This window comes from Tursiops truncatus, chromosome Y (assembly GCF_011762595.2).
Source record: "Tursiops truncatus isolate mTurTru1 chromosome Y, mTurTru1.mat.Y, whole genome shotgun sequence".
NCBI lineage: Eukaryota > Metazoa > Chordata > Mammalia > Artiodactyla > Delphinidae > Tursiops > Tursiops truncatus.
The window spans coordinates 5607632-5626280 of NC_133428.1; the positions used below are offsets into that span (position 1 = coordinate 5607632).

The window sequence follows — 18649 nt, forward strand, 5'->3', positions numbered from 1 at the left end:
GTTATACATACATATGCATTCTTTTCCATATTCTTTTCCATGATGGTTTATCCCAGGATATTGAATATAGTTCCCTGTGCTCCACAGTAGGACTTGTTGTTTATGCATTCTATATATAATAGTTTGTATCTGCTAACCCCAAACTCCCAATCCATCCCTCCCCCAATCCCTGCCCCATGGGCCACCACGAGTCTGTTCTCTCTGTGTGTGAGTAGAAACAGTCAATCTTACACCATCACATAGACGTATATTCTCATATGTTTTGCATATGTGTAGGTTCATGCAAAGGTACATGGTTAAAGGAGTCATCATGTTCTCCGTTTTTATGAGATACTCTGTATTCTCATGTGGTCTTCAGACTTTGTAGAAAACAGTGGGCCGTCCCTCCGTAACAAGCAGTTTCCTAACTACATTTGAGAAAATGCATACGAGTGTAAAACCTACACTTTACAGCACAACCAACATGGTCCGAGAGGATTAACCCAGGACTCTCGCCCACAGCCGTCAACGATAGACGCTCTCTGGAGCTCTCTGCAGATCATTTTGGCGGCGTTAATTCCCGCAAAGGTATCGTCGGGGACCGAGCAAGGATTTATCAGGTGGCTTTACCAGGCTGTCCTCATTCAGGGCAACTGCACTGTATGGGACTCGTGCGTCCCGAGCCTGTAGGAATATTCAGAAGAGCAAACCCACAAATATCCAACCGCAGCTCCCGTTGGCCTCACGCCCTCTTCTGCGACTTCATTCTCATCAGTGTGTGCTCTGCCGCTAAACCTTTACCTCGGTTTCTTTTTCTTTTCTCCTGCAGTTTTCCCCCGACAACTCGAGCGTGTTGCTATAGTGACCGGCGGGACTGATGGCATTGGATATGCGACAGCGAAGCATCTGGCCAGACTGGGCATGCACGTCATCATAGGTGATGATTCACTTCCACAACTCCTCGTATCTTAGAGCGAGCGGGAGATACGCAGCTGCTTGCTCCTACGTGTATGGAAATATTGATGGGCTTCCAGATCCAACAAGGGCAGAAGGCGTAAGGGTGAATACTCGGAAACTGAAAGAGACAGGAAATTGTGTTGTGCTTTTTTTTTGGACGGGAGTCAAGGTTCTGCTGTGATGTGGATCATATATTTTTTTCCCTGTGTGATTCACTGCAGTAAACAACAATAACTGTGAGTTAGTTTGCCAGACCTCTCCTAACAAATCATAGGACAAACTGGGTGGAGTAAACAGCAAACGTTTTTCCTGTCCCAGTCCTGGAGGCTGGAATCTGAGATCCAGGTGTGGGCAGGGCTGGTTCCTGCTGAGGCCTCTCTCCTTGCCGTGTAGACGGCCGTCTTCTCCCTGTGTCCTCCCAGGGTCGTCCCTCTGTGTGTGTCTGTGTCCTGATCTCCTCTTCTTATAAGGACACCAGTCCTATGGGATCAGGGCCCACCCTAGTGGGTGGACCTCATTTTAGCTTCATCCCCTCTTTAAAGACCCCATGTCCAAATACGACCACACTCTGAGGTCCTGGGGGTCAGGGTTCAACATACGACGTTGCGATGTCATGATTCAGCTCCCAACAACCTGAACAGCTTCTGCATTTCAGATTCTGAACCGAAACTCCGTGTTTCCCTTCTTCTTTCTGAAACTTTCTAATGGCTTATTTTGGTCCCTAAATCCTCTTTGAAAACGAAGGGACTTTCTTCTGCTAGAAAAGTGAAGACGGTTCAAGTGAGCTAATTTTACATATGTGAACCTTCCCATTCAGCTGGAGGTAGACGTTTAAATCAGCTGGACAAAAGGATATGGGGAGATGAGCTTTGAAAAAAGGCCGTAATATTTATCATGCTTCTCCCGACATCATCTGGATTCAGTCAATCCCTTTAAGGTGTCCGTTTTTATGAAAATCGAACTGCAGGTCTGGTTTTAGGTGTTAGGGATTGCTTTCACTTCAGTCTGTCTAAAATATTAACCATGGCCCTTCATTCATTCATTATCGATTCATGTCTTCCTTTCTCTTGTTTTTCCTCCATCGTGTGTTGAAGGATGATTACAGCTCAGACACAGCACTTGGGGCTGTGGATTTAAACACACGTGAATCTCTCTCCTTTGTGGGTCTGTCCGTAAGCTCCATCCACAGCCAGATTCCCCCTTTTCTGGTCCCTGAGTCCCTTCACATCTAGTGAGGCCTCAGCGCACAAACTGAAATCCATCGTAGTATCGACCAGTTGTATTGGAATGCAGGTAGAAAAGTATATAAGGAAAAATATTGCCACATAATTATACACGTTACGTCTTTATACAACAAATCATGGGATCTTCTGTGAGTTTAGTAACCCCTCCGATTTGGAGCTATGAGGATCTTTTTTTTTTTCTTTGGTTGCGCTGGGTCTTAGTTGCGGCACGCAGGCTCCTTCGTTGCAGCAGGTGGGCTCCTTCGTTGCGGCATGCATGTGGGATCTAGTTCCCTGACCGGGGATCGAACCCGGGCCCCCTGCATTGGGAGCGTGGAGTCTTAACCACTGCGCCACCAGGGAAGTCCTGCTATGAGGATCTTAAACCTTATTTCAAGACATCTTCAAGAACTGAACCCTGATAGGAGAATGGGGCTTCCATTGGTGGCCAAGCCATAGATCCTGTCCATCCTGTCCTCTTTGTCTCGTCCACGTTCCCTTGGAGGCCGAATGGACGGTGATGATGTCCATTCTTCCCCATCGGAACTCACAGATGCCCTGAGTCCCACGTGGGACATCCCCAGGGGTCCAGTGTAGCCCTCTGCTCTTGGAGGGGCGGGGCTTACCTGGGCACACACAACTCTTCCCTCACGCCCTTACATTGGAACTTTTTTTTTGCTTTTGCAAAACCTGACTGCACCATTAAAATTTCTTCCATTTCGTGGCCTGTCCCATGTTCCACTCTCTTTTCAAAGACTGCAGTTTCTTATGGTGATTCCCTTTTTCCCATAACCATCTGTCTCTCATGTATGATGGGGTCTGTGGAATGGCCCACATTTGTCTTGCTTTGGGAGCAGTAGGTCCCTTCTTGGTCTACTTCACTGTTCTTTGTCTCCATGGAGGGGTTCTTTTCATCAGGAATACGGCTAAGTCCCATTCTCTGTTTTCTCTTGTGTGTGTGTATTTTCTTTTTCTTTTTTTTCCCCCTCTTTCAATAAGTCTTTTTTTTTAATTCATTGGAATATAGTTGCTTTCCACTGTTGTGTTAGTTTCTGCCGTAGAGCAAAGTGAATCAGCTATGCACATACACCTACCCCCTGTTTTTGGATTTCCTTCTCATTTAGGTCACCACAGAGCACTGAGTAGAGTTTCCTGTACTATACAGTAGGTTCTCATCAGTGATCTATTTTATACATAGTATCAATAGTGTATATATGTCCATCCCAATCTCCCAGTTCATCCCAGCTCCCTGCCTTTCCCCCCCGGGTAGGTCCTATTCTCTTGATAGATGTGGACATATTAAAAGTTTCTGAACTTGAAATTACCAACTTTATTTTATCACTATCCGTCACTCCCCTTAGATGAAGATGGGTTGCTTGCAGACCAGGAGGTCTTGTGGGAGAGGGGATGCATCTGAGAATGTATATCTGAGGCTCCTTTATCAACTTGAGCACCTCTGTGAACTCTTTATGTCTCTCTGGGGCCTGAGGATATCAAGGAGGTAGGATGTGGGAGCAGAAGGTGGGAGCAGATCTCAAGACTGCAGGGCGACTGTGAGGTGGTGATGGGCTCTAGCCCCCTGATTTGTTGACTTTCCTTGGAGGGGCAGCCTCTGTGGTCTCATTAGAGATATGACGAGCCTTCCATGTCTTGGATTTCTGCCGATATTCGGAAGACTCGGTCAAAGTGATGTCAGCTCTTGTAAAGGAAGAGCCCTGCATCCCCTCTGAGGACCGGCTGGGCCTGGGCTAGTGGTGGGAAGATGCTGGCGGAGCAATCCAGGAGGAGCTTTCTAGTCTGAGCAAAGACGGGAGGCTGGCATCCAGTGCTGGGTGTCTCTGCCCCTGTGATCCCTCCACTGCAGGCACCTTCATCTTCTTCATTCCTGGTGAAACTAGGTGATGTTGGAAGACAGAGAAGTAAAAAGAGCCCCATTTCTGTGCTTTTTGCCTCAGTGTGGTGGTTTTAGCTCCTGAGGAAGTCTAGAGGGTTAGGTCACGAGGAGATCTAGAGGGAAGGTCAGGATGAGGTCTAGCTGGGTGATGAGTAAGTACTGCAGACACGGGCACTGAGCATATGTGAGCAAGCCTGGGACACGGGCACCGAGCATATGTGAGCAAGCCTGGGTACCCAAGCGTTTGAGGACTGGAGCCCTGACTGGTATCACCTCCTTTAGGGGATGTTTCTTGAGCCTCAGGTATGGTATCCGTCAGCACCAAATTTCTACTTTTCTCGAGTTAAACAGAGAGTAGACAGCACGTCCTCACCCACCTGTGTCTCCTTTCCCACTAATGTTCTGATGTCCCTGATTGAGCTCTCCCCGACGGACACAGTTCTGACCCTCCCTGTCAATCCAGTCACATAGGGAGTCTTACCGCCTCTGTGTGTCTTTGAGGGGATAGTTGAACATATCCTGAGAGGGACAGTTTTTCTTCTTATGTGACAGCTGGAGACAAGGTTACTTAATGAAACATTATCATTGGGCAGAATGCATTTTTCTGTTAAACACAGATTAAGAGATGGGTTTCATCAATTCCGCACTCTCAGTCCCGAGGCCATGAATATTTACAGAATAATCAATTACTTGCTGAAGAATTGAAGTGATAGTCTGGGTCCGAGTCCAGCCCATTAGTGCTGCTAAGAATGCATGAATTATTCAGGTTCCCATCTGTTCACAGTACCTTAGTTCCTACTGTTTCAAAATACCGTTTTGGTGGAAGAGCCCTCTTTATTCATAATTCTTAATAAGCGGTCATCTAAGGTCTAGACCAGGGGTTGGTACGTTTTTTTCTGCTATAGGCTGGATGGTAAATATTATCATAGGTCTCTCATGCTCATCAGCTCTGCCCTTACAGCAGGAAATCAGCAATGGCCAGTACTTAAAGGACATGGCTGTCTAAGCGATGGGCCAGATCTGGCCCCAGGTCCGTAGTGTGCTGGCCCTAATTTGGGTCCACTCCGCCACGACAGTTGTGTTGCTTCTCGCAGATCTTTACGATCTGGTGGCTAGGGTGCTGTCTTCAGGGAGCGGACCTGGATGTGAGAGATTGTCCTTCCCACTCGACTTGGTGCCCCTGACGCCTTGCACTGCAGCGCCTATAAAACCTAACCCCTGCTGCACGAAGGCTGAACGGAAGGCGGACCCACCGCGTCTGAGCCCTGCTGCTGTCGTGGCGGAGTGTTTCCGGGTACGCAGCCAGCACTCCGGAGATATATGGGCAGCACTGGCAGCTGTGTAGGGTCGAGCATCCCATATCCAGCCCGTAAGAGGCAGCTGCTGAAGATGACCTTTGCCCCCAAAGTGCCTCTCCATCCCTCCCACACAATCCAGCCCTGAGTGCCTGAATATTTTTTTCTTTGATTTCTTTTTAAGTTTTTAAATTTCTGTCTTCTGTCGGAGCATAGTTGATTTACAGTGTTGTGTCAGTTTCAGGTGTACGGCAGAGTGAATCAGTGATACGTGTACATATATCCACTGTTTTTCAGATTCTTTTCCCATAGAGGTCATTACAGAGTACTGAGTAGAGTTCGCCGTGCTCTACAGTAGGTCCTTGTTGGTTATCTGTTTTATATCTAGCAGCGTGTATAAGTCAATCCCAAACTCCAAATTTATCCCTCCCCCCTGGTAACCACAAGTTCGTTCTCTAAGTCTGTGAGTCTGATTCCGTTTTGTAAATAAGTTCATACGTGTCAGTTCTGTTTAGATCCCGCCTAGAGCCGATGTCATATCCTGATGGCGTGAGCACGCAGTGAGCTGCCCACCGGGGGACGCTGCTGGCCGTGGCCAGTGTGTCCTGCAGTTCCATCGCTTCTCCCCAGCCCACCCTCAGCTTTCTTTCTTCCTCTGGACACTTATGTCTTTCTGACTTCATTTGAGCTTCTGCTACGCCAGCCCTTGATGTCAAGATGGTCTCAGGCTGGAGGGTAGCCCAGCAGCAGATGGTGTTTTAATGTTTAAAAATTGCACAAGTTTCAGAAACAAGCTCATACGTGTCTGCACCCCATGGATTCTTTGTGGGTTTTTTTTGGTCTTTGATGCCCGGCACATTTAGGGATGGAAGACATGCTTCTTTGCCACCCTGTCCCTGCACTCCCGCAGTGCAGGAAGGCTCTCCCAGCAAAACCACGTCATAACTGCATAATGTTTATTTCTTTGAGGAGCTGGAGGTGCAGAGGACTTCTGCGGCTGCATCTTCTTGATGTCTGCAGCTCTGAACTTCTCCGAGGCGGTGACAGCTTCTATATTCCTTTTCGTTCGCCCGCAGAGATGTCCTTTGCCACGTTTATCTTCAGCAGGGGGTATTTCTCATTCCCCCTGGGTTCACCACTTCTCCTCTCTTATGTGTTTGTTACAAATACACCCGTTGCTGTAAACATCTTTTTTGTTGTTTTGTTTTGGAAAGGGCATTGCCTAGGTTCATTTGGGGACACTTGGCAGTGACACAGAGCACATAACACAGAGGAAAATAGTAGGGAATACTCTTAGAGTGTGTAAGTGAGACCACGGGTACGTAAACAGCGTGCAGAAATGCATGATAAAAGGATTGCTTGGTCGTGTACTTTCACGGAGATCTCAGTAGGCTTTGACCCCAGAGAACCAGCATCTTCCCAGGAGGGGCTGTGGCTGCAGGTGGGAGGGTGATGTGGGCGGGACCTGCCCCTCCCAGGCCCCTCAGCGGTGTCCTCTTGCCCCCTGTTGGTTCTCTGGGCGTCAGGGCTCCATGCCCAGCCCCGTGTTCACAGGTGCCAGCTCTGGCCTCCCTGTTGGAGGTCTCCTGTGACGCAGCCCCCAGGGAGTTTCAGGTGTGGCTTCTGCACAAGGTGAGAGGCGCTGCTTGAGGCCGGCTCCTTAATCAGGGATGCTGCCGGGAAGCAGGCTGGCCTGGCCTCTCCCCACCCCGAGCAGCAGATACATCAGGACCCCCTTAAAGTGAGGGCTGTCTGCGCACAGACGTAGGGAAGAACAGCCCGCCTGCCCTCCAGGCTCTACCCTCACGGTCAACACAGTTTCACCTCCTCAGGCATTAAAGAAACCTCATTCACTTTCTTTCGCCCCAAATTTCAACTGGGACACCCTCATCCTTCACAAAAGACCCATTGCCACCCTTCTAAGCGAACGTTCCCAGCATCGCACCCGCTGATTTTACGGAGTCACGGGTAACGGGAGGAGACATCTCGAGCTCATGGTGGGAATGTCCCGCGATGGTTTTTTTTTTTTTTTAATTAATTTTTTTTTTTGGCCGTGCCACGCGGCTTGCGGGATCTTAGTTCCCCGACCAGGGATGGAACCCAGACCCTCGGCAGTGAAAGCGCAGAGTCCTAACCACGGGACCTCCCGGGAAGTCCCCCGTGATGGTTTTTATGGCTCAAGCCACTGTGAACAGAGCGGTCGCCTGGACCAAAAGTCTCTCCAAAGATCTAGGTCTAGTCTGACATTTCTGCTGACAGTTTCACGCTCATATGCTCTTGGTGTCCCCGTGGTCCCGATGCCACTAGGTGCTTCGTGTTCTTGGAATTACTGAAAAGTAAGATGTCCCAGAAAGGCATCCTTTTGACCAATCCACCTAAAGAAAATGCATCTTCAGTGGATACGCTGAATCCGCTACAGTTGCTCCGATGGCCAAATTCAATGCCAGGACGGAAGGAGACACTTAGCCTGTTGTAGGGCTGTGTTTACTGTCTCAAGAAAACATGGTTTCACATGGGGTAGCTTCCTTACCCTGAATTGTATCTTTTCTTTTCCTTGTAGGCGGAAATAACGAAGGCAAAGCGGAAGAAGCTGTGAGAAAGATAAGAGAGGAAACCCTCAATGACAAAGGTACTCTACTGCCCGGTGGACAGATGGCTCTGCTGCTTGGTCTGGGGGCTACAGGCCCTGGCGTGGGCTCAGGGACCCGGATGGTGGACGTGGCTCTGGGCAGCGGTGTCTCTGATTCTTGGGCTTTTCTCTGGGGGGGCTTTTGTCCTCCTTGGGGCGTGGAAGGTGGCAGCAAGCACGCTGCCACCGCGGCACCTGCTGGGGAGGGCGTTCCTTGTGAAACTGGGGCCCTTTTTCATTCCCTGTCGATCTCCAGGGCCCTCTGAGGCCCGTGTTCACTCAGGAACCGTTGGAGGCACCCTCCGGCAGGTACACCTACTTTTCTCGGGTTCTTGAAGGGAAGGTGCACCTGCCGGGTCTCACGGGGATCGGCGCTGCCCCGTCGTGCACCCCCGGGGCCCCCTCTGCCTATTGAACCCGGGGGATACACACACGGCCCTCACATCTTTCCTGATACCAACGCTCTCCGGTGCTTTCTGAGCCCAAGCCTGGTGCCTTATGTTCAAAAAAAGCACACGCAGGTCACTTTCTTGGCCGTCAGAGCCAGGGTGTTTCAAGCATCACCCAGAAGCTGAGGATTCCCGTCTGTGGGCAGATGGCGATTCCCGAGAGACACATGAAAACCCCGGCCGGACGGGTAAAGCCGTATCTGTCCCTTTGTGTCAAGACTCCCACTTGTGGGTGTTCCAGGTTGACCGTCCGGCCCTCTGCCCAAGGCTGGGGCGTGCTGACATTCCCAGTGTCTCCCCTGCCCTCGTGGCAGGATGTCTTTCATCCTTTTCCTTTCCTCCCCCCTTTTTTTTTTTTTAATGGGGATAGAGTTGTTTTACAATGTTGCGTCAGTTTCTACTGTACCATGAAGTGGAGTTCCCTGTGCTGTACGGCAGGTTCTCATTAGGCATCTACTAGGATGCCTTTGATCTCGAGACAGAACACAGAGGGGCTTCCGCAGCTCTCCTGCAACACCAGGCAGCTCCTGCAGACAGAGGCGCTGCTTCTATCCCTCGCCTGCCCCGGGGCAGAAGTGGTCCACTGTTGCGACAGCTGATCGTGTCACATGGGGTAGTTTCCTACCCCGTCCCTAGTTTGCAGTGGCTCAGGGGGCCTCTCTCTCCAACGCCTTGGTTTCCACCCAGCGTGTATTTCCCGGGCCTCTAGCAGTAGCATAACCGGGGCAGGTGGTTAGAAGTGCTGATTTTCAGCCCTGAGCACGGAAACTTCTGCAGGCGGGGCCGGGAACCTGCATTTTCCCACGCCCTCCCCGGGAATCCCCCTGCCCCCCTCAAGTTTAAGAATCGCTGCTGTCGTGACCGCAGAAACCATAATTTCCAGACCAAAAGAGGAGCCTCGTGGGAACCGCCAAAGCGTGGGCTTCTTTTCATGACCTGAAAAACCTCTGGAAAGGATGAAAAAACAATTCACCCAAACTCGCTCGTGTTACAGCCCTAACCAGTCAAGGTGCCGAGGTTCATCTGGGGCTACGTGAGCTTCCGTAAAACGTGTAAGAGCTTCATGTGTTCTGACAGAGCTGTAATCCGCAGCCCTGATTGATGGGAGGAAAGAACGTTCTAGAACATCTTTAGACAGTTTCCTGGTGGCATCAGCTTTGTACGCTTCGACTCACGGTTTGTGCAGAAAGCTCACGGATTAAAGGGAAAACGCCTCCGCAGCAGCTCTGTGCTGGAGGGGAGGCCCCCAGGGCATGCGCTGGGCAGGGCGGTGATTCCTGATCACCCAGGACGGTGATGTCAGCGTCCCTCTGGTCAAGGCTGGTGACAGAGCCTCGGCTGTGTCTGCTCCTGTGTCTTCATTTCTAGCAAGTGACACCAGGTAGATCCATGAAGTTTGCATCTGGGAGAAGTAGCCGTCGGGGTGGACAGTCAGTCAGGTGCACACCGACAGCAGAGAGAGCCCAGGGGTCTGCACAAGCCCCAAACCCCAGCCTGCCTGCACCCCACTTGCTGGCAGCCCCCCCCCCCCGGGCATCCGTGTTTATGGAAAGGGCGAGGCTGGGCGTCCTTGGTGGGTAGCAGCCCTGCGCTGGTCCTTGTGTTGCTTGGAGCTGCCCTTGCCCAGAAGCTGGCAGCGCTCAGGGAAGCTCAGGTTCCCCCTGGCCTGGGAGGGGACATGGGGGCCGGGGAGGTGTCTGGACACAAGCTGAGTGACCCCTGAGGTCTGCAGCAGGGATATGGTCTGAGCCAGGGTGAGCGTGGCCACTCCCACGGGAGCTGGTCCAGTGAGGGAGTGAACCCTTGATGACACACGCACACGCACCTTTTAAAATTCCTCTTGCGCGTTGAACCAGACATGAAGGCAGCGCTGTCCGTATTTTACACGAGAAGCCTGGCACTTGGAAGTCGGTCCGTGGACACCGCAGCCCGTGCACGCCTGGAGGGGTCCATGGGACAGGTGGGAGATGCTGAGACCTGGCCGGAGGAGGGTGGTTTGGTGGTGGTCCTCGAACTGTCGTTGCTGAATTCGCATCCAGCCTCGGGATTCCCCCAAGCCAAGGTCCAGCCAGTCCCGGGGGAAGAGGGGCACTCCCTGTGCCGGGGACCCACTGTGCAAGGGCAGGGCCGGTGGGGACACTGGGTCTCCCTGTGCATCGGTGGCTGTCGGTCGGCCCTCACCCTTCCTCTTGGTTTAGCTCCCTGCAGACTCGGCCGGACCCAGTCTGGGTCGGGATGCTCTCAGGAGTGGAACCCACAGCCCTGCAGAGGTGCTTCTGTCCAGACTAGCTGCCCTGCTGCAGCCTCTGAGGGTCTTGTCCCCACATCCCCCGGCTTCCCACTTGGCCAGGGGGAGCCCCACCTGTTCCTCGCTTATGGCTCTTCCATGATTCTCTGGATTCTTCTCTTTTTTTTTTGGAGCGAATCAGCAGATAGCCTGAGACTAGCAGATGACTGTCGAGAACACAATTATTTCTTTTGGAAATTTTTATTGGGGTAGAGTTGCTTTACAGTGTTGTGTTAGCTTCTTCTGTACAGCAAAGTGACTCCGTTATACATGATACATGTATCTGTTCTTTTTCAGGTTCTTTTCCTGTATAGGTCATTACAGAGTATTGAGTAGAGTTCCCTAACACGATTATTTCTAAATGCCGAATTTCTCTGTAGCCTACCTCCCCCCTCATCTCTGTACTGACCCTTTCTTCTTAGTTCTTCGTTGATTGCTTTCTGTGCTGTACCATGTGCCTTTGACATCACAGTCAGTTGAGGTCATGTTTGGGGCTGGGATGGGAGGAGACCTGCCTATCAGTGTTTGGCTTTCGGAACGATATATTCGCGAGTATGGTCTCAGGAATCCATCATTTCTCAACCTAGAGATTTCCAGGGAAGAGACTTTTCATACCTTATCACCATGTATCCATGGTACCAAAACCTTTATTGTTCTTGAGTAATTATGTGCTGATGCAAGCTCTCTTATTTGGAGCAAATAGTCTTGCTAATTTACAAAAAAAAAAAAAAAGAAAACCCACCCCCAAATACCAGTAAAAACCCGAACCCCACAAAAAGAAACAGCAAAACGGCATAACAACGTTCAAATGAACCCAAATGGAAACAGATAATTTAAATACTTTTAAAAGGACTCCAGGCAGGTAAACTTTGCTTTGCCCATTTCACAGTGACACACGCAACCCACGAGGGAATTCCCTAGTCCCAAATCCTAGGAAATGTGGTGTCTGTTCTTTGTTTTTAAAAGGAGAAAGGCATCCCTTGCTTTGTGTCACTGTTCCACACTTTTCCACGGTCAGCAGTGTCTTCCTGGACAATTTTACACCTTTCTTAACGTTATTCTTTTAAAAAATCTTTTAAATTAAAGTATATCGTGTTAGTTTCAGGTGTACAGCACGGTGATTCAGTTATACATGTACATAGATTCCTTTTCAGATTGTTCTCCTTTCTCGGTTATGACAGAATATCGAGCAGAGTTCTCTGTGCTCTACAGTAGGTCCTTATTAGTTATGTATTTTGTATACAGTAGTGTGTCTGTGTTAACCCCAGACTCCTAATTTATCCCCCCCCGCCACCTTTCCCCTTTGGTAACCGTAAGTTTGTTTTCCATGTCTGTGACTCTGTTTTGTTAATAAGTTCATTTGTATCATTTTTTAAAAAGATTTATTGATTACTTATTTATTTTTTTTTGGCTGCGTCGGGTCTGAGTTGCAGCATGCAGGCTCTTCGTTGTGGCGCGCGGGCTTCTCTCTAGTTGTGGCGTGTGGGCTCTGTAGTTTGTGGCACGCGGGCTCTCTAGTTGAGGCGTGCGAGCTCAGTAGTTGCGGCGTGCTGGCTTAGTTGCCCCGCAGCATGTGGGGTCTTAGTTCCCCTGACCAGGGATCGAACCTGCGTCCCCTGCGTTGTAAGGTGGATTCTTTACCACTGGGCCACCACGGAAGTCCCTGTATCATTTTTTATTGAAGTATAGTTGATTTACAATATCATGTTAGTTTCAGGTATACAGCACCGTGATTCAGTTTTATACATATATTCCTTTTCAGATTCTTTTCCCATATAGGGTATTATGAGATACTGAGTAGAGTTCCCTGGGCTGTTCAGTAGGTCCTCGTTGGTTGTCTGTATTATATAGAGTAGTGTGTATATGTCAATCCCAATCTCCTAATTTATCCCTTCCCCCCTCTCTCCCATGGTAACCATAAGTTTGTTTCCTACGTCTGTGACTCTATTTCTGTTTTGTAAATAAGTTCATTTGTACCATTTTTTAGATTCCACATGCAAGCGATATCATATAATATTTGTCTTTCTCTGTCTGACTTACTTCACTTAGTATGATAATCTCCAGGCCCATCCATGCCACTGCAAATAACATTATTTCGTTCTTTTTTATGGCTGAGTAGTATTCCATTGTATACATGTACCACATCTTCTTTATCCATTCATCTATTGATGGACGCTTAGTTTGCTTCCATGTCCTGCCTATTGTAAATAGTGTTGCTATGAACACTGGGGTGCATGTATCTTTTCAAATTATGGTTTTCTCCTGTCTTTTTGATTTAACTTAAAATGGCCCTTATTGACAGTTTCCTGTTTCCTACAGGCATCCTTTTCTTTCCCCCTTTCATTTTTTTTAATTGAAGTACAGTTGATGTACAGTGTTGTATATTTCATGTGTACAGTATAGTGATTCACAACTGTAAAGGTTATACTCCGTTTATAGTTATGGAAAAATATTGGCTATATTCCCTGTGTTCTACAACATAACCTTGTCACTTATTTATTTTATACCTAGTAGTTGGTGCCTCTTAATCCCCTCCCCCTATCCTGCCCCTCCCCCCTTCCCTCTCCCCACTGGTAACCACTCGTTTGTCCTCTGTATCTGTGAGTCTGCTTCTTTTTTGTTATATTCACTAGCTTGCTGTATTTTTTAGATTCCACATATAAGTGAGATCATAGACTATTTGTCTCTGTCTGAGTTCCTTCATTTAGCATCGTGCCCTCCAAGTCCATCCATGTTGCTGCCAATGGCAGGATTTCATTCTCTTTTATGGCTGAGCAGTATCCCACTGTGTATATATGCACCACATCTTCTTTCTCCATTCATCTGTCTGTGGACACTTAAGTGGCTTCTGTGTCTTGGCTGGCGTAAACGGTGCTGTTATGAACGTTGGGGTGCGTGTATCTTTTCGAATTATGGTTTTCTCTGGGTATATGCCCAGGAGTGGGATGGCTGGGTCATATGGTAGCTCTCTTTTTACTTTTAAGGACCCTCCATCCTGTTCTCCAGAGTGGCTGCACCAACTTACATTCCCAGCCACAGTGCAGGAGGGCTCCCTCTTCTCCACGCCCTCTCCAGCATTTGTTATTTGTGGTCTTTTTGATGACAGCCTCTCTGACAGTTGTGACGTGATGGTGAATGATTTAATAAGTGGATTTTGAAAAAAATGGACTTTTAATTTTGGAACAGTTCTAGATTACAGAAGAGCTGTGAAGGTTCCCGAGTCCCCACATACCCTATGTCTATAGTTCTCTCCATCCTTAATATCTTGTGTTAAGTTCGTGTCTCACAGTGAAAGCACCTTATTGGTCTATGATCCCTGACTAAAGACCTTATGTTTTTTCCGAATTTCCTTAGTTTTTACCTAATGCCTTTCTTCCATCCCAGGATCCCACACAGGATGCTACGGTAATATCTAGTTGTCCCATCTCTTTAGGCTCCTCTTGGCTGTGATCATGTTTTAGACTCTCCGTGTTTTTTGTTTTTTGATGACCTTGACAGTTTTGCAGAGTGCTGGCCAGGAATTCTGTGGAATGTCCCCCTTTCATCTTTAACTTGGTGTCCTGAGGTAGACAGTGAGCAGGCATGCCTGGATAGACAGACACTAGACAGGTGTTCATACAGACAGATGATTTCCTGTGGGCAATTAGAAGGTTTAACAATGCCTGGAGAAAACCATAAGTTGAAAAGATACATGCGCCCCAATGTTCATTGTAGCACTATTTATATACAATAGCCAAGACATGGAAGCAACCTAACTGTCCATCAACAGATGAATGGATAAAGAAGATGTGGCACATATATACAGTGGAATACTACTCAGCCATAAAAAAGAAAGAAATCATGCCATTGGCAGCAACTTGGATGGACCTAGAGATGATCATACAAAGTGAAGTAAGCCAGACAGAGACAGACATATATCATACGATACCACTTATATGTGGAATCTGAAATATGATGTAAATGAACTTATTTACAAAACAGAAACAGACTCACAGACATAGAAAACAAACGTATGGTTACCAAAGGGGAAAGGGAGGCGGGATAAATTAGGAGTTGGGGATTAACATATACACACTACTATATATAAGATAGATAACCAACAAGGACCCACTGTAGAGCACAGGGAGCTCTACTGAATATCTCGTAATAACCTATCATGGGAAAAGAATTTGAAAAGGAATAGATGCATGTGTACGTGTAACTGAATTGCTTTGCTGTGAAACCAACACAACATTGTAAATCAACTCTACTGCAATTAAAAAAAAATGGCATTCGGCGAGTCAATTCTATTAACAAAGAAAAAAAAAAGGAAGTTTAGAAGGTCATCGTGTCTTTTCTGAAGGGACGAAGGCGCAGCACAGCCCTTTGTGAACATTTAATGTTATTACTGCTCACACCGTGTTCTTCCTGTGAAGGGCTCTTCATTTCTCAGGCTCGGGAATGATTAATGTTAACCTTTGGAAGCGCCGTCAAGGTGACTTCCATGAGGGAGGCGATTGTCTGCCTAGTTTCCTTAGCTCGTCTATACACACTTACAGGAATAATAATAGAAGAAAAAACCCACAGGGAAGAATTTTCATTCTCATCGTGCATCCAAAGTTCTATTTCCCCCACCAACAATTTATGCAATATTTTCACTCCCTCCTGCATTGTCCTGTTACCCTGTGCCGTGTTTCTCCTCTTTTCATTTGTGGGGAGGAATCATCGCCGAGGAAATTCATTTTGACCGTTCCCTTCTAACACACCTCAAGGCGCTCCGTGCTTTTAAACTTGGTAATTAGAGAACCTGCTCGCGTGACCGTCTCTAAAAGTTATTCTGGAAATGTTACTTCCATGATATGTTTCCTCCTGGGGGAAATGAAGTCGTCCTTAGTTGTTATAGAAGATAAACATATAGTAAGAAAGGTTTTTTAAAAAAATAACACTTGGAGGATTATGTAATGATATTTGAAACACTTAAATGAGACCCAGAGGTTAATGTTTCCGGGAAGGAGCTTCTCCTTCAGTGAAAAGGACGTTGCCTCTGAAATTGTTGTCAAGATTCTGATGAGAACAGCCCGTGCCCAGCTCTGCACACATCTGTGGTCCTCTCCGTGTTACTATCTCTGCAATGCGTGGTTTGGGGTGTGCAGAGCCCGTGACGTTAGCATGTTAGAAATCGCTTCGATCCACTTTCTAACAGATATTTGGAGGCTCCGTAAGGTACTGTAGTGCCTTGAAGGTAAATATTTATTTTCACTTATTGCAGGTTTCGTTTTAAAACCTTTTCCTGAAGAGGAAAATTTCACTGTCTCCTCAGAGCAGGGTGGGAGATTCACATGGTCCTAAGTGTTTGCAGGTAGCATTATTCCGCCTTCATTCGTGAGAGCAGTTTTCCACGCACGTAGAGTTCTGGGTTGAAAACACTGCCCTACCCCCAGGATATTAAAGTTGTTGTGGCCTGGCCTTCTGGCCTTCATTGTTTCAGATAGGAAATCAGCTATAATTATTTGTGTTTATTTTTTTTTGCGATACCGGGCCTCTCACTGTTGTGGCCTCTCCCGTTGCGGAACTATAATCAGCTATAATTATTATCATTATTTCCTGAATATAATGTGCCTTCTTTCCTCTTTTTTTTTTTAACTTGTTTTCAGAATTTTGATAATACGCCTGCGTGTGGTTCCCCGTGTTTATCCTACTTGGGTTTAAAAGGCTCCCCGTAGCCGTGGGGTAGGAAGTTTTGATAAAATTTGAACAACTTTTAGCCACTATTCTTCACATGCGTTTCCTGCTTTGTTCTTTCCACCTTCTTGTCAGTCCACAATCACGCATGTGGTAGGTTACGTGACACCGTCTGACCTTTCATCGAGCCCCGTTCATTTTGTGCAACTTCCTTTTCTTCCTTTGTGCTGTAGCTTGAATGATTTCTATTGAACTATCTCACGTTCACCAAATTGTTTTTCATTTGTGTGCAGTCCACTTGTAATCCCATCCTCGGACTATTGTTGTCCTCAAAACTAACTGTATTTTTCAGTTTTAGGGCTTCCATTTGGTTATTTTTAGTTTACATGTCTTTCCTGACGTTCTTCCTTTCTTCACCCTTGACCTCCATCTTTTCTTGTAAATGCTTTAATTCATAATTGTTACCTGAAAGTTCTTGTCTCTTCATTCCAACAGCTACGTCATCTCTGGGTCTGTTTCTATTGATTTTTCTCCTTCTTGACAGCAGGTGACATTTTCCCATTTCTCTGCATGTCTAGTCATTTTTGTGTGTGTATTGGACATTGTGATTGATCCACTGTAGAGATTTTGCGTTCTGTTATCTTCCTCTGAAGAGTGTTGAGCTTTGTAGTGGACAGTGCTATCACTGGTGGGTTACCTTGGCTTCACGTCTTGTCATGATGAGTCTATTTCAGTTCTGCCCTTGGGCCTTGGATGGAGCTCTCAATCTTAAGATAGGGAGCTCTCAATCTCGATCCTTTGTTCTAAGACGTAGCCCATCTCAGGATTCAGGTGAGACTCTGAGCTGTTCACTGAGCCCCTGCAACCTGGCAAGATGCAAGTGTCATCCTGTCTCCCCAGCACCAGGCAGTGGCTGAAATTTCTCCGCTCACATCTTTCAACCTTCCAGCTGCAGTTTGCCCCTGAACTCCTTGGTGTCTTGCCGTGTTTCTGCAGTTCACTAGTCTGCTGAGGTTGCGACGGGATTTTCTACTCGGAATTTTCAACTCCTGCCCCTGTGGCCTTTCATTGAGGATTCTGCGCCTCCATTCCAGCTGCCCTGGGCGCCCCAGACTCTGACCTTTGACTCCTCAGCCCAACCGGTTGTCACTTTCTCTTTGAGGTCTGCATCCCTGCATGTTGAAATTTGAGAAGTACCCTCAGGGTACCGCCCCCCGCCCCCCAAAAAAGATAAATGAGAATGGTCTGTGGCAAACCAGAATGTGTAGCCCCTCTTTTTTTTTTTTTTTTTTTGGTAGCCCCTCTTTAATAAGCTACTGAAGTTAGAATAACGAGCTTCAGCAAAACAGATAACCAAACCGCCTTTTGTTAGAAATGATGATCATTAGCGTACACAGCTGCATCGTGTTGGATACCTGCTCTGTAGTGGGTATTGTTTTAAATGCTTTACGTGTATGGATTCACGTGGTCCTCTCCTAGGAAGGAGTTATTGTCACTATTCCCTTTTTACAAGTGAGGAAACCAGGGCACAAAGAGTTTCGGGAAGCCTCTTAACATCATGCCGTTAATAAGTGGACAATTTGAGTCTGAACTCAGAGTCCTAGAAGGAACCCAGAAATAGAGCAACCCTTGGAGATGGGGAGAGATGGAGAAGGCAGGGAAACAGAAAGAGAGAGGCGGGTGGAGAAAGACAGAAAGCAGCTCAAGCAGCTCAACAGATGGGAGTTGGGTGGGTGTTGCTGGCCCAGGGTCTCGCAGGGACCCTGGCTTGTACATTGTAGTCACGCCTCTGTCGGTGGGACACAGTGGAGGCAGGAGAAACGTGGTGGGGTTATAACCCTTCCTGTTATTTTCATAGCGACAAGAACGCAGCAGAGGGAACCGCATGTGCCCCAAGACCCCTGAGAGTACCGAGAGCTGGGGAGGGCTCTAGGGCCTCCACAGCCCATGGGAAGGTACGGCTCCTTCAAACCCAGAACATGAGCCCATGAGGAAGCAGAACCCCAGCTGCCACCCGGGTTGTGTGTATCTATCTGTTATAGGTACATATCCATGAAGAAACTCTTCCAGGTTCTGTCTAGTTGGGCGTCTTCCTTTGTAATAAAGAGAAGTCCTTGTTTTTATGGCTACGTACGCTTCTGTTGACAGGATATCCCAGGGTGTTTGCCTCATTTCTCATCGATGGCTTGTGTTTCGTTACCCCGTGTGTTCGGTGCCCTTGTCTTTGTATCTTAAACACTTACTCTTCCCCCGATGCCTTCTGATATGTCGTATG

At 47.7% G+C, this 18649-nt stretch overlaps 1 protein-coding gene across 1 annotated transcript in view; it reads left to right on the forward strand.

The window, feature by feature from the left end:
• Positions 1-18649, forward strand: part of LOC117310570 (polyprenol dehydrogenase-like) — a 192986-nt gene that overhangs the window by 32362 nt on the left and 141975 nt on the right. Inside the window, exons 2-3 of the mRNA XM_033850271.2 lie at positions 809-916; positions 7909-7977. Of these exons, the coding sequence (XP_033706162.1) occupies positions 809-916; positions 7909-7977 (177 nt within the window). The remainder of the gene's footprint in view (positions 1-808; positions 917-7908; positions 7978-18649) is intronic.